This window comes from Cydia strobilella, chromosome 1 (genome assembly GCF_947568885.1).
Source record: "Cydia strobilella chromosome 1, ilCydStro3.1, whole genome shotgun sequence".
Taxonomy (NCBI): domain Eukaryota; kingdom Metazoa; phylum Arthropoda; class Insecta; order Lepidoptera; family Tortricidae; genus Cydia; species Cydia strobilella.
In genome coordinates this window covers 12372992-12388046 of record NC_086041.1, presented here as the reverse complement: position 1 = coordinate 12388046, position 15055 = coordinate 12372992, and the positions used below count along the sequence as shown (strand labels likewise).

Here is a 15055-nt window from a genome sequence, read left to right as displayed (position 1 = left end):
ACCTACTATTTTTATTTGTAAATGTATTTCTTATAATAAAAATCATTATGACTGACGATGCACGTATGGAAAAGTTTAAGTATTCAGTATTTTAATTAAGCTTCGTTCCGCACACACACACACACACACACACGCACACACACACACACACACACACACACACACACACACACACACACACACACACACACACACACACACACACACACACACACACACACACACACACACACACACACACACACACACACACACACACACACACACACACACACACACACACACATATACACTCGCACGCGCGCGCATACACAAACACTTATTTCTATTTGTTTTCTTTTTTTCTTGTTGCAACCTGTATTTTCCGGGAGAGGTGGTGCTTCCTGCCGTCATGCAGTTTCGTATCGTTTCCTACTCTTACGAAAAACATGATGTAAAGTTAAAATTGTATTAAATAAATTAAAATATATAATTACATGTTCAAAATGAATTATTCAAATTTAAATATTTTTAGGCTAACTAAACGCACAAGAAAGCAGACCTCGCAGACTTCAAAACTGCCGTAACGAGCAATTTGCCATTCAAAGCGATGAGAATTTAGATGCCTTTGACAAGTAAATTGTTGCCAGCAGGTGATAATGGGGTAATTTCCCCTAATTTAGGGAAAATGTTAAGGTATCAAATGTTAGACAAATTGTTTTTTTAACGTTATGTCCCATAATGTAATTTTTTGTAACTTTTCATGATTAATGGGTAGTTAATTTTGTCCACCTAGCCTAGGTAATGTAAATGTCCTATTTATAGTGTCATTTATATTTATTTGTACACAAAACGAAATTTCTCGGTGTCACTCTGGACTCTGCCCTCAAATGGGACAAGCATATAGATGTTACATGCGGCAAGTTGGCAGGCGCGTGTTACGCTCTTGGAAGGCTAGCTCATGTGTTACCTCAAAAGGAACTGCGCACCAGCTATTTTTCCCTGTTCCACTCAATTATGTGCTACGGCCTGGAACTGTGGGGAACAGCGGCAGAATGGCATCGTATCTTCGTATTACAAAAACGAGCGGTCAGAATAATATCTATGTCTCGTCCAGGATCACCAGCAAAACAACTTTTTATAAATAACAACATTCTCACACTACCGTCACAATACATATTTAACATCGCCAAACACGTACATACACACAGACACACATTTAATACAAGCAAACTCACCCGTACCCGGTTAGGAAGCAAAGAACGCCTGCTTCCCGCATGTTACCGATTGACTAAGTCCTCCAAGACCATGCAGGTGATGGGCCCCAAAGTTTTTAACAAATTGCCAAAAGTCATCACCACGATAGAATCGCCCAACTCATTTGCGCGTGAATTAAAGAAATGGCTCCTCTCCCATGCCTTTTACAGTCTGAACGACTTCTACAATTTATAATTTAATTGACATCCAAAAAATAATTTTAATGTAACAATACTAATTAATATGATAAGGCTCACAATTGTAAAATTAATTGACATATTTGTACCTACACAACCCAAAACCTTAAAACAATGTAATCTATTTCATGTACTTAAATGTAATTAAAATAATGTAATCTATCTCATGTAATTAAATTAAATTTTTGACGTGTAATATGTAACAATATTATTAATAAATGAGTATGAGTATGAGTATGAGTATTTATGAATAAAAATTGGACTAGATAAAAAGCAGGAGAAATAGTTATGTGTTTGTAGCAAAGTTTTGGTTTAACCCTCGTACTAAAATTGAACCAGTACAGTAGATAGTAGCACAAAAAGTGAAACTGTTAAGAGCGTTTTAATTTTAAGGCACGAGAGTTCAACAACTTTGCTGCTGTGTGAAACATACAACTTTTCACCTTAACAGTGCGAGGAAAATGGGTTGTAAAAAAATATTAATCTAATCCAAATTAATATTATTAAGTGTATCGTATTTCAAAATCACCACTTTAAAGCAGGGGTCGGCAACAGGCGGCCCGCGAACCTCTCACTTGCGGCCCGCGAGCCTCCTGGGCTATTTTGTACATAATTTTGACAAACAACAATACCTAATAAAGTCATAAATATTAACAAAGTGCGGCCCGCGTCAATTTCGTTAACTACTATGTGGCCCTTGGCTGCTAAAAGGTTGCCGACCCCTGCTTTAAAGTAATTTTGCTGAGATAGTGAAATGGTGAATGAAACCACAGTTATTTACGTATGCTAGTTCACGATGTTCCTAAGATACACTTAATAATTATTTTTCAGCATAATAGCTATATTTAATTTTGCGTATATTAAAAATATGTGAGGCTTAGGATACAGTCATATCTGCTAACGAAAACCTTTTCCTCCAGCGTAGTTTACATCAAAGCGTTAAGTTGTATAGATCTAAGCTGGTAGGCACAATAGCCCCTTCATAAAGCTGCCAATAAAGGCCTGTACACACAGGCTAATCCGCTAACAAACTCGTTATGAGGATCTGTGTTAGGCGTTTTCTGTTTTATGAATCAGTTTGAAAGAAATTTTGCCACACTTAGTGCGACTCGAGGTCGACTCGAAAAAATCATGGCCGTAGGTCTTTTAGGTACATTATTTACTGATTTTGCAAAAATGCCTTGTCTTGTTTGGTTTCCTCCGCATTCGATATGAAAAGTACTACCTCGACAGAAATGGGTGCCTTTCAACCCTTGGATAACAATCTACTATTGTTTCATCGTAGGTAAGTTTCGTTCCGTTTATCACCTTTCAGGTACGAATCCCTAAAGAAAGCAAAAATTGTAAAACAAAAGAGCGGTTATTCACAACACCTACACCGTGTTATAAAAGGATGGCAATTTCACGGCAATAATTAAAAGGCATACGTAACTTATCATGTTCCATACAATTTTCTGTATTAGTATTTATTCAGCAATTTTCCTGACTTTTCAAAATTTGAACACTTGTTAATCTTTTGCGACTTTAGAGCGATTATTACCGAAATCAGAACACTTGTATTTCAAATATTAAAACGCAATAAACATTGCTGTATAAAATTTTATGTTATGTAAATATTAAATGTTCTAGGAAGGAACGGTGACTAAGTCCGATGCTATTGAAAAATAGCAGTGCATATTAGTATTCAAGTTTCCTGCCTTAGAGCTTGAAAGAAAGGCAAACAGCTTAGCGCATATCCCTGAGAGTCTTCTAACACCCCTTTGCTAAGCGAACTAGGCAGAAGGTCACTAGTATACCTATATGAAGGTTCTTCTGATTTTTTTATACTACGTCGGTGGCAAACAAGCATACGGCCCGCCTGATGTTAAGCAGTCTCCATAGCCTATGTACGCCTGCAACTCCAGAGGAGTTACATGCGCGTTGCCGACCCTAACACTCCTCTCCCTCGAGCTCTGGCAACCTTACTCACCGGCAGGAACACAACACTATTAGTAGGGTCTAGTGTTATTTGGCTGCGGTTTTCTGTAAGGTGGAGGTACCTCCCCAGTTGGGCTCTGCTCTAGATCTGGAATGACATCCGCTGTCCTGTGCCCTACCACACAAAGCGAGAAGTCATTGACAGTGTCCATACCTCTCTTTTGGACGTAGTTTAAGGACATACCCGGGTCCTTTTAATGTCATGTAAATAAGGGTTACCTACATTACGACTCGACTACTACTAAGTACAACGACAGTTTCAAACGACGGCCAGTAATGACATGGTACCGTAAATTAGCACTTCCAACGTTTAATTTTAAGCTAACTACCTACCGTTCGTTACGTCACTGCGGGTAATATAGTTTTCCCTGAATGCAACGAAAATGTCTCGGGTTATTACACGCCCATATATGTACATATGTAGTTTTGTACCTGGAACCGATATTTTTAAATTACTATATTTAAAAGCAGCATAAAATACAAATTTTATCAACACCCGTTCACGGAAGTGGGCTATAAATACGTGGTAAGTGATTTTACGCAGTTCCTGTCGTATAATAGAACATGATAGAACCAACCATAAAGTATTAGGTACCTACGACACTTAAAAAGGTACTTACTGATGCTATAAGGAATTTTCAAAATTTCCATTTTAAATGGAGCCATACAGAAGGCCTGACGTATACAGTGCGCATGTAACTCAGGAAATGTTAACTAAATCCTTTTTATTAAAGATTTTATTTTACCTATGTATATTGATGCGAGTAAAATAAAGTCATCGGACATGTTATATTTAAAATAAAGCTTTTTTGTGTATATAGCGGAGTTCCATAATTCCGTAGTTAGGCGTAATGAACTCAGAAAACTTACAATGTATAAACACATGAAATAAGTTACTTACCAAAAAATTAACATCGATATAAAATTGGATGCCTCATATTTTTTTTAGTTTTTCGAATAAAATACGTTGTGAACTTATATTTTACAAGAAGGGACCAATTTTAAAATTCTCAATTTTAAATAAATTGTAGTAATAAAATTAAACTTCTAGCTTGTAAACAAAACACGTAATTACGAGTGCAATCTGGAGGCCAAGACGCGAAGGGCTGACAGATGTCGGGAGGCTGTAATTTTGTAGCGAAAACGGCTCCTAAAAATTCCGAAACTAAAACGCAGGAAGAAATTGCGTGAAACAGCATTCTGTATCTATCTACCCATTTTTTACACTACGAATATCTCTGTAAAGGACTCTTACAAATTCCAAGAAATGTTCATGAATATAAATAATACGTCTTTTCTCAGCAACCCCCCCCCCCCCCCCCCCCTGTAGAAGTAGTAGTGTAGTGACCCTGCCTATGAATCCATTGGTCCCGGGTTCAAATACCGGTCAAGATGTCTTCCAATGTATTTAAGTGTATATAAATATTAATATATTTTATTGATGTATTTAACAAAAACATTTTCTCGTGAAAAAAAAAAACAATGTCCAGTGACTCATATACCTACATAGAAACCAATACCTATAGTAACTAAAGCATGACATAGTGATGTCACTTGTTTATAAACCAACACTAACATTAAGAAATTAAATTAGTGACTGCAATGAATTCTGACATAAATAAAAAATATGTATCCCGTCTTAACGCTACGGCGTAGCGCAAGCGCGAAGTAAGTATGTTTAATGTAGCGGAAATTTTGGCGTAGTAGAAAATAAAGATCAATGTGCATCTTTTAGGTCCTAAACTATGACTATCCATGTATATCATATCCATCATATTCATATCATATATATCATATTTATCATATCCATGCATTTTCCTGATCTTATTTTTTGCAATTTTATTTTATATTTAAATACTTTGATCACAACAGTACGATTTCGTGTGCCCCTGTTACCCACGCTTTCAGCGCTGAACGAAATCTGGCATAAATAATCCAACTAGCAACAGGTGTCCCGCCATGCTCCGCGAGTCAATTCACATAGGCTGCTATTATAAGTCCTTATGTATAAAGCATTATTCCTCTGCACATTCTCTTCAATTAACTCATAACGCATTCGAATTATATACTTTTAATAATATTTTTCTCATATTCATACTTCTGTTTCACCACGCATAACAACCGTAAGTGGCATTTGGAAACTCATTCTATTTTGTTTATATTCTCGCGCAACATACCTAAAAGCTGATTTGAATTTAGAAAAAAAGCCAATTTGCAGTAAAACAACTTCTTCTGCGTTACACGTGTAATTTAGCACTTATACAAGAAATATTTCGATTCGGTTCGGTCGGTTCGGTTCGGTAATTAGGGTCACATTTAACACGGTGTATAAAATGACGAAAATTTTCATTAAAATTTATAAAAACACTTTTTTAACAGAATAATTAAACGGATGGTTGTTGATGTCTGTCTTCCGCATAAAGGGAAAAGGAATAGGTATAAAACAGGAATTCTGCTGAAAATTTAGCTGTGAAGGAAAAATAGATTAATGAGATGTGAGTGGTATGGACGATGATGGCTGAATCAATGGATACTTAATAATTATTAAGAAAATAAAACCGACTTGAATGGGGGATGCCGGTGAAAGATTATTGTTGATGGTGCACTCTTAGATTCCATTCAATGAAATGAAAAAGCATCTTTTGCCTAATTATGTAAGAAGAGGTAAAACCACCCACTTTTCTAGTAGCATTACGTTTCTGTGAGGATCGCAGTTCTAACATAACCCAATTTTCTGATAGCCGTTCGGTTCTGTGTGGATCGCTGTTCAAACGTAGGCTACGTTTCCTGACCCACTTATTTCAGCATATTTTTACAGCATTTCGTTAATGTAAGGGTCGCAGTTCTAAATCTCCGGGTCCAAGATCCGGGTCCGAACCGGGTCCGGGTCCGAGTCCGGGTTCGAGTCCGGTTCCCAGTCCAAGTCGAAATCGCCAAACATGTACTATGCGTCGGTGAAGAGTTCCGTTCTGATCATCATCAGCAGTTCCACTTCATCAAATGGCGCTTTTTTAAATGTAAATGCTTGATTTGTAGATGAAAATACCAAAATCACTATATGTATGCCTTTAACATTTGGGGAGTTCCCTCGATTCCTCATGGATCCCATCATCAGAACTGCGTTTTGAGAAATACGGGACCAATCTGTATGTATAATCAAAAAAAAGAATTTTCAAAATTGGCCCAGAAATGACGGAGTTATGGAGTAACAAACATAAAAAAAACATACAACCGAATTGAGAACCTCCTCCTTTTGAAATCTTGAAGTCGGTTAAAAAGATTGAACTTCAATTTCAGTTTGTAAGCAGCATAATGTGTACAAATAAAGACTTATTTTTTATGAGCTCTTTTTTGCATGTTGCTCTTTCCTCGCTATAGTGAGGTGAAAAGTTTTGTGTTACACACGGGTGCAAATGTATTTTACTTCTCGTGTGTTGAAACACTCGCGGGTAAAATACAACTTTGCACCCTCGTATAACAAATAAATAGCCAGCCAGCCAGAGCTCGAGGGAGAGGAGTGTTAGGGTCGGCAACGCGCATGTAACTCCTCTGGAGTTGCAGGCGTACATAGGCTACGGAGACTGCTTAACATCAGGCGGGCCGTATGCTTGTTTGCCACCGACGTAGTATAAAAAAAAACTATTTTACCACATCAACCCGAGGAAACTATTAACTGTAAGATATCAAACAAAATCAATTCAAATCAAATCCAAATGAACGTTATTAAACACTTATCATCCAAAATCATTTAAAAGTCAATTCTACCAGCCAACATAAGGAAACAATTCAAAATTTGCATCAGTTTGCCCCACATGTGGATAAAATGCAAATTTGTCATCAGTTTTTGAACAATCTAGAGAGCCTTTACCAGTTAGTGCGGTGAAAATACTTTTTCCTTTGTAATATTTTATCCGCGTATTGCTTCCACTGGGTTCCACCTTCAATCATTAAATGAAGCAAGAAAAGTAATTAGTAGGAAATAATTGCCACGAAATCATTATAACTTCAGCGAATCAATGAGGTTTTATGATTGGTAACGGTGGTGAATGCAACATTACTTTAGTCGTGACGTAACCAAGTTAAATCCAAATCTTTATTTTGTCTCCATAGAAATTCATTTAACTACGGGCCCCGTTCAGTTGCGAGCATATAATGCCTAATTATGTACAGTTGCATACACTGCTTTATCTAAACACATATTATAAGCTGTGTTCAGGAACCGTATGCTACGACCGCCAAATAAAATATTGCGGTATTTGCGGTATTGATCACACTGTTTGCTATTAACATTTTATTATGAATAAAACTCATCTCGACTGATATTAAATTTGAGGTCAAATCCAATTCCTCTGTTTTCAGAGATGTTCTAGGATGTCAATATCAATCTAAATAAGATGATATTATTACCCAACCATAACATAGGGTTTATCATATGTGTATAGATAAAGTAATGTATATGAACGTACATAATATAACACGGTATTTGCATTACACGTGTGTAGATCGTTTTTACCCTCATTGATTTTTTTTGTAAATATTATTTATTTACAGTACATATGGTGCTACTTTCTCCCACTAGTGCGTAAATGAGCACTTTTCGTGCATATGTCGAAAGTTTAAATGGCCATATGTACTGTAAAACGTTGTACGATACACGTGCGAATAGGTAATTCGCAACTCCTGTCGATTTAAAACACTCCCTGCGGTCGTGTTTTAATTTATCGCCACTCGTTTCGAATTTCCTCTTTTCCGCACTTGTATCGTAAATAACTATTAGATATTTGATACCAGATTATTGTAAAAAAAAATTAAGTTATGTTATACATATAATCGTAAGGAGATATTAAAACATTTAGCAATGTAACAGCCGCATACAGCGCGTATTGAATACTGCCCTTAAACTTAAGATTCAGGCACCATAAACACTGATTATGGGGAAGCCACAAATTTCGCGTTATTTATGATTCGTGGATTTTTGCCTCAAAGCTTCTTCCGGCACAACTTTTCCTCAAATCGTTCTCGCCTCAATTATCAAGGATTTAAAGATAAAATATAATTTACTTTGGTGCCACATACTACTGCTATTGGTGCTACCTGTTTTGGTATATAACTTTACTTAGTTAAAACTGGGGGCACGGTAGTGGCCCCGCCAAGTCGAGCATTAGATAGTACGTGTCTATTTCCCAACGTGTATCAATGTTACACTAACAATTATTTCTACCAGTTTCACCAACACTAATGTATTTATGGCTTAAAAACCTTAAGTATAGTAGTTTACATTTTGTTATGTTGGGGTCCTTAGCTTAGAATTTCTGGAGTTAGCTCACTTGTGATACTGGATACAATTAATTATATTTTGTAAAAAAGTAAATTATGACAATGTGCCAGTTTTACAGTGCAGTTACCAAAAGGCAAGATTTACAGAATGTGAAAAATACGGGTGTTCTTAATATTTACGCCTAATTCCTTATTTTATCGCCCTGCCTGGGTTGTGGGACAGGTGGTGGTCTCAATTCAGATTAATTAATATACTTAAGCCGTAAAAAATATATTTCACATTTTGAGAATCTTATTTAACTCCGTCGTCCATACAAATTTACAGAAATTAGTTTGCAGGGGGGTGCCTTTTCTCTGCAGCTGACTGTACTAAGCAGAATCACGATAAAAAAAATATAGTTCCGCGGTGGCAGCATGGTTCCATTTTTATCGCCTGTCACTTACTTAATTGTTAGAACGTGACAGGCATGGTGACAGATGATAAAAATGTGACCGTGCTACGGCCGCAGAGTTATATTGCTTTTTCTAATAGTTTTATCGTCGTGGTACGGTACGTAACAATAGTAAAAAAAATACTTAGCATGGTTAATTGCATCAAAGTGTGTATTTCGTATTTTTTATTATTTCTAATGAAATAAATTTAAATAAATATATTCATTGATTTACTGTTTATATAATTTAGGGATTTCTAAAATAATTAGAACAAAATCATATTAAATATTAAGACTAGTAAATTTATTTTAAATGCGAAATATGTATACCTATAATGTTCCGAGATGCAACAAAAATACAATAGCTATTGTACATATAAATAATGTAAAAACAAGATGTTTTGGTAAATAAAGGATGGCACTACGGGATGTTGAAGTTGCATTAATCTCTATGATAGTCCGTGCATAAAATGAATAGAACATTAATTTGTTCATGTTAAACAGAATTGAATGACCAAAGATATTTTAATTAAATATTTCTTGAATGCAATGCAGTCTGCAAACTTTAAGGCATAACTTTATAACTTTCTAGAAACTTGTTAAAAACTAAAATAATGCAAATTAATATGAAAGTTTGTTTGAAGTAATATTTTTCTATACATTAAGGCATTGTTTGAGCTGCTTTTATTTTCACCACGCATAACAACCGTAAGTGGCATTTGGAAACTCATTCTATTTTGTTTATATTCTCGCGCAACATACCTAAAAGCTGATTTGAATTTAGAAAAAAAGCCAATTTGCAGTAAAACAACTTCTTCTGCGTTACACGTGTAATTTAGCACTTATACAAGAAATATTTCGATTCGGTTCGGTCGGTTCGGTTCGGTAATTAGGGTCACATTTAACACGGTGTATAAAATGACGAAAATTTTCATTAAAATTTATAAAAACACTTTTTTAACAGAATAATTAAACGGATGGTTGTTGATGTCTGTCTTCCGCATAAAGGGAAAAGGAATAGGTATAAAACAGGAATTCTGCTGAAAATTTAGCTGTGAAGGAAAAATAGATTAATGAGATGTGAGTGGTATGGACGATGATGGCTGAATCAATGGATACTTAATAATTATTAAGAAAATAAAACCGACTTGAATGGGGGATGCCGGTGAAAGATTATTGTTGATGGTGCACTCTTAGTTTCCATTCAATGAAATGAAAAAGCATCTTTTGCCTAATTATGTAAAAAGAGGTAAAACCACCCACTTTTCTAGTAGCATTACGTTTCTGTGAGGATCGCAGTTCTAACATAACCCAATTTTCTGATAGCCGTTCGGTTCTGTGTGGATCGCTGTTCAAACGTAGGCTACGTTTCCTGACCCACTTATTTCAGCATATTTTTACAGCATTTCGTTAATGTAAGGGTCGCAGTTCTAAATCTCCGGGTCCAAGATCCGGGTCCGAACCGGGTCCGGGTCCGAGTCCGGGTTCGAGTCCGGTTCCCAGTCCAAGTCGAAATCGCCAAACATGTACTATGCGTCGGTGAAGAGTTCCGTTCTGATCATCACCAGCAGTTCCACTTCATCAAATGGCGCTTTTTTAAATGTAAATGCTTGATTTGTAGATGAAAATACCAAAATCACTATATGTATGCCTTTAACATTTGGGGAGTTCCCTCGATTCCTCATGGATCCCATCATCAGAACTGCGTTTTGAGAAATACGGGACCAATCTGTATGTATAATCAAAAAAAAGAATTTTCAAAATTGGCCCAGAAATGACGGAGTTATGGAGTAACAAACATAAAAAAAACATACAACCGAATTGAGAACCTCCTCCTTTTGAAATCTTGAAGTCGGTTAAAAAGATTGAACTTCAATTTCAGTTTGTAAGCAGCATAATGTGTACAAATAAAGACTTATTTTTTATGAGCTCTTTTTTGCATGTTGCTCTTTCCTCGCTATAGTGAGGTGAAAAGTTTTGTGTTACACACGGGTGCAAATGTATTTTACTTCTCGTGTGTTGAAACACTCGCGGGTAAAATACAACTTTGCACCCTCGTATAACAAATAAATAGCCAGCCAGCCAGAGCTCGAGGGAGAGGAGTGTTAGGGTCGGCAACGCGCATGTAACTCCTCTGGAGTTGCAGGCGTACATAGGCTACGGAGACTGCTTAACATCAGGCGGGCCGTATGCTTGTTTGCCACCGACGTAGTATAAAAAAAAAACTATTTTACCACATCAACCCGAGGAAACTATTAACTGTAAGATATCAAACAAAATCAATTCAAATCAAATCCAAATGAACGTTATTAAACACTTATCATCCAAAATCATTTAAAAGTCAATTCTACCAGCCAACATAAGGAAACAATTCAAAATTTGCATCAGTTTGCCCCACATGTGGATAAAATGCAAATTTGTCATCAGTTTTTGAACAATCTAGAGAGCCTTTACCAGTTAGTGCGGTGAAAATACTTTTTCCTTTGTAATATTTTATCCGCGTATTGCTTCCACTGGGTTCCACCTTCAATCATTAAATGAAGCAAGAAAAGTAATTAGTAGGAAATAATTGCCACGAAATCATTATAACTTCAGCGAATCAATGAGGTTTTATGATTGGTAACGGTGGTGAATGCAACATTACTTTAGTCGTGACGTAACCAAGTTAAATCCAAATCTTTATTTTGTCTCCATAGAAATTCATTTAACTACGGGCCCCGTTCAGTTGCGAGCATATAATGCCTAATTATGTACAGTTGCATACACTGCTTTATCTAAACACATATTATAAGCTGTGTTCAGGAACCGTATGCTACGACCGCCAAATAAAATATTGCGGTATTTGCGGTATTGATCACACTGTTTGCTATTAACATTTTATTATGAATAAAACTCATCTCGACTGATATTAAATTTGAGGTCAAATCCAATTCCTCTGTTTTCAGAGATGTTCTAGGATGTCAATATCAATCTAAATAAGATGATATTATTACCCAACCATAACATAGGGTTTATCATATGTGTATAGATAAAGTAATGTATATGAACGTACATAATATAACACGGTATTTGCATTACACGTGTGTAGATCGTTTTTACCCTCATTGATTTTTTTTGTAAATATTATTTATTTACAGTACATATGGTGCTACTTTCTCCCACTAGTGCGTAAATGAGCACTTTTCGTGCATAAGTCGAAAGTTTAAATGGCCATATGTACTGTAAAATGTTGTACGATACACGTGCGAATAGGTAATTCGCAACTCCTGTCGATTTAAAACACTCCCTGCGGTCGTGTTTTAATTTATCGCCACTCGTTTCGAATTTCCTCTTTTCCGCACTTGTATCGTAAATAACTATTAGATATTTGATACCAGATTATTGTAAAAAAAAATTAAGTTATGTTATACATATAATCGTAAGGAGATATTAAAACATTTAGCAATGTAACAGCCGCATACAGCGCGTATTGAATACTGCCCTTAAACTTAAGATTCAGGCACCATAAACACTGATTATGGGGAAGCCACAAATTTCGCGTTATTTATGATTCGTGGATTTTTGCCTCAAAGCTTCTTCCGGCACAACTTTTCCTCAAATCGTTCTCGCCTCAATTATCAAGGATTTAAAGATAAAATATAATTTACTTTGGTGCCACATACTACTGCTATTGGTGCTACCTGTTTTGGTATATAACTTTACTTAGTTAAAACTGGGGGCACGGTAGTGGCCCCGCCAAGTCGAGCATTAGATAGTACGTGTCTATTTCCCAACGTGTATCAATGTTACACTAACAATTATTTCTACCAGTTTCACCAACACTAATGTATTTATGGCTTAAAAACCTTAAGTATAGTAGTTTACATTTTGTTATGTTGGGGTCCTTAGCTTAGAATTTCTGGAGTTAGCTCACTTGTGATACTGGATACAATTAATTATATTTTGTAAAAAAGTAAATTATGACAATGTGCCAGTTTTACAGTGCAGTTACCAAAAGGCAAGATTTACAGAATGTGAAAAATACGGGTGTTCTTAATATTTACGCCTAATTCCTTATTTTATCGCCCTGCCTGGGTTGTGGGACAGGTGGTGGTCTCAATTCAGATTAATTAATATACTTAAGCCGTAAAAAATATATTTCACATTTTGAGAATCTTATTTAACTCCGTCGTCCATACAAATTTACAGAAATTAGTTTGCAGGGGGGTGCCTTTTCTCTGCAGCTGACTGTACTAAGCAGAATCACGATAAAAAAAATATAGTTCCGCGGTGGCAGCATGGTTCCATTTTTATCGCCTGTCACTTACTTAATTGTTAGAACGTGACAGGCATGGTGACAGATGATAAAAATGTGACCGTGCTACGGCCGCAGAGTTATATTGCTTTTTCTAATAGTTTTATCGTCGTGGTACGGTACGTAACAATAGTAAAAAAAATACTTAGCATGGTTAATTGCATCAAAGTGTGTATTTCGTATTTTTTATTATTTCTAATGAAATAAATTTAAATAAATATATTCATTGATTTACTGTTTATATAATTTAGGGATTTCTAAAATAATTAGAACAAAATCATATGAAATATTAAGACTAGTAAATTTATTTTAAATGCGAAATATGTATACCTATAATGTTCCGAGATGCAACAAAAATACAATAGCTATTGTACATATAAATAATGTAAAAACAAGATGTTTTGGTAAATAAAGGATGGCACTACGGGATGTTGAAGTTGCATTAATCTCTATGATAGTCCGTGCATAAAATGAATAGAACATTAATTTGTTCATGTTAAACAGAATTGAATGACCAAAGATATTTTAATTAAATATTTCTTGAATGCAATGCAGTCTGCAAACTTTAAGGCATAACTTTATAACTTTCTAGAAACTTGTTAAAAACTAAAATAATGCAAATTAATATGAAAGTTTGTTTGAAGTAATATTTTTCTATACATTAAGGCATTGTTTGAGCTGCTTTTATTTTCTAAATGTAAATTTTAAACTATTATTACTTGTCACTAAATATGTATAAAACAGTTTTAAATGATGAAATAACACGTTTTAAAAATCATTGAAAAATTAAAAAATGTGGACTTACCCCATTGCCATTGCTACGGTGCTACGGGCTACGAAAGTTGCTACGAGAATGACGCGCAGAGCCGCACGTTTCCCCTCTTATATACCCGTAGCAACCGACCACTAACATAATACAATATTATACAAGACATTATGCACAATGATAAACCTAACATAGTATTAAATTATTTAAGTTCATACTGATTCATATAAAGGCTTTTCCTTAGAGATCAATTGTTTAATCTATCAAGGATTAACAAAGCGACTTTTAATTTTCTGTACTGCAGTCGTTTTTATTTTTAATAAGTTTTTTATAATTAATAATTATTGGTTTAAAACTTCTAGACATTGAAAGTAATTCTCATAGGATCACTTTGTGGTCCGACTACCTAGGTATTGCATCAAAACTCTTCGACTTGAAGTCATTTTGGTACTTCAGAACTTTTATTTTACTAGGGACTCATATTAAAAATATATACAATATTGTGTTTTATTACATAAATATATTCTATATTTGTGTATGTGTTAAATTGATTCATAATTAAGAGCTTCGAATATAAATGAGGATATCGACAAAATTTAAAGATTTCTGTTTAGGTAGTTGATTTCAAAACTTTAACCAATTGAAAGGTTCACATTCACCTACTCGTAAGTATCAATTCAGCTTTCGCCTTCGCCTCGGCAAAGCTTTTGTTGCCTTGGAACTCCTCTAGACTCCCTGTTGAAGCGTATGTATTGGGTTAAGTGGGAAATCGTCCACTGAAATAATAAATAACATTTCTTAAAAAAAATACTACTTATACAATTATACTAATTTTCACGAAATAGGCCAACAGCATTTCCTAGTGACAATAAAACCA

General features: G+C 35.3%; 1 protein-coding gene across 1 annotated transcript in view; it reads right to left on the bottom strand.

Annotated features, from left to right (window-relative positions):
• Window positions 1-14287, bottom strand: part of LOC134746635 (myosuppressin-like) — a 41158-nt gene extending 26871 nt beyond the window's left edge. The window contains exon 1 of the mRNA XM_063681093.1: window positions 14218-14287. Within this exon, the coding sequence (XP_063537163.1) occupies window positions 14218-14228 (11 nt within the window). The 5' untranslated portion in view covers window positions 14229-14287. The remainder of the gene's footprint in view (window positions 1-14217) is intronic.
• Window positions 14288-15055: the final 768 nt, after the last annotated feature.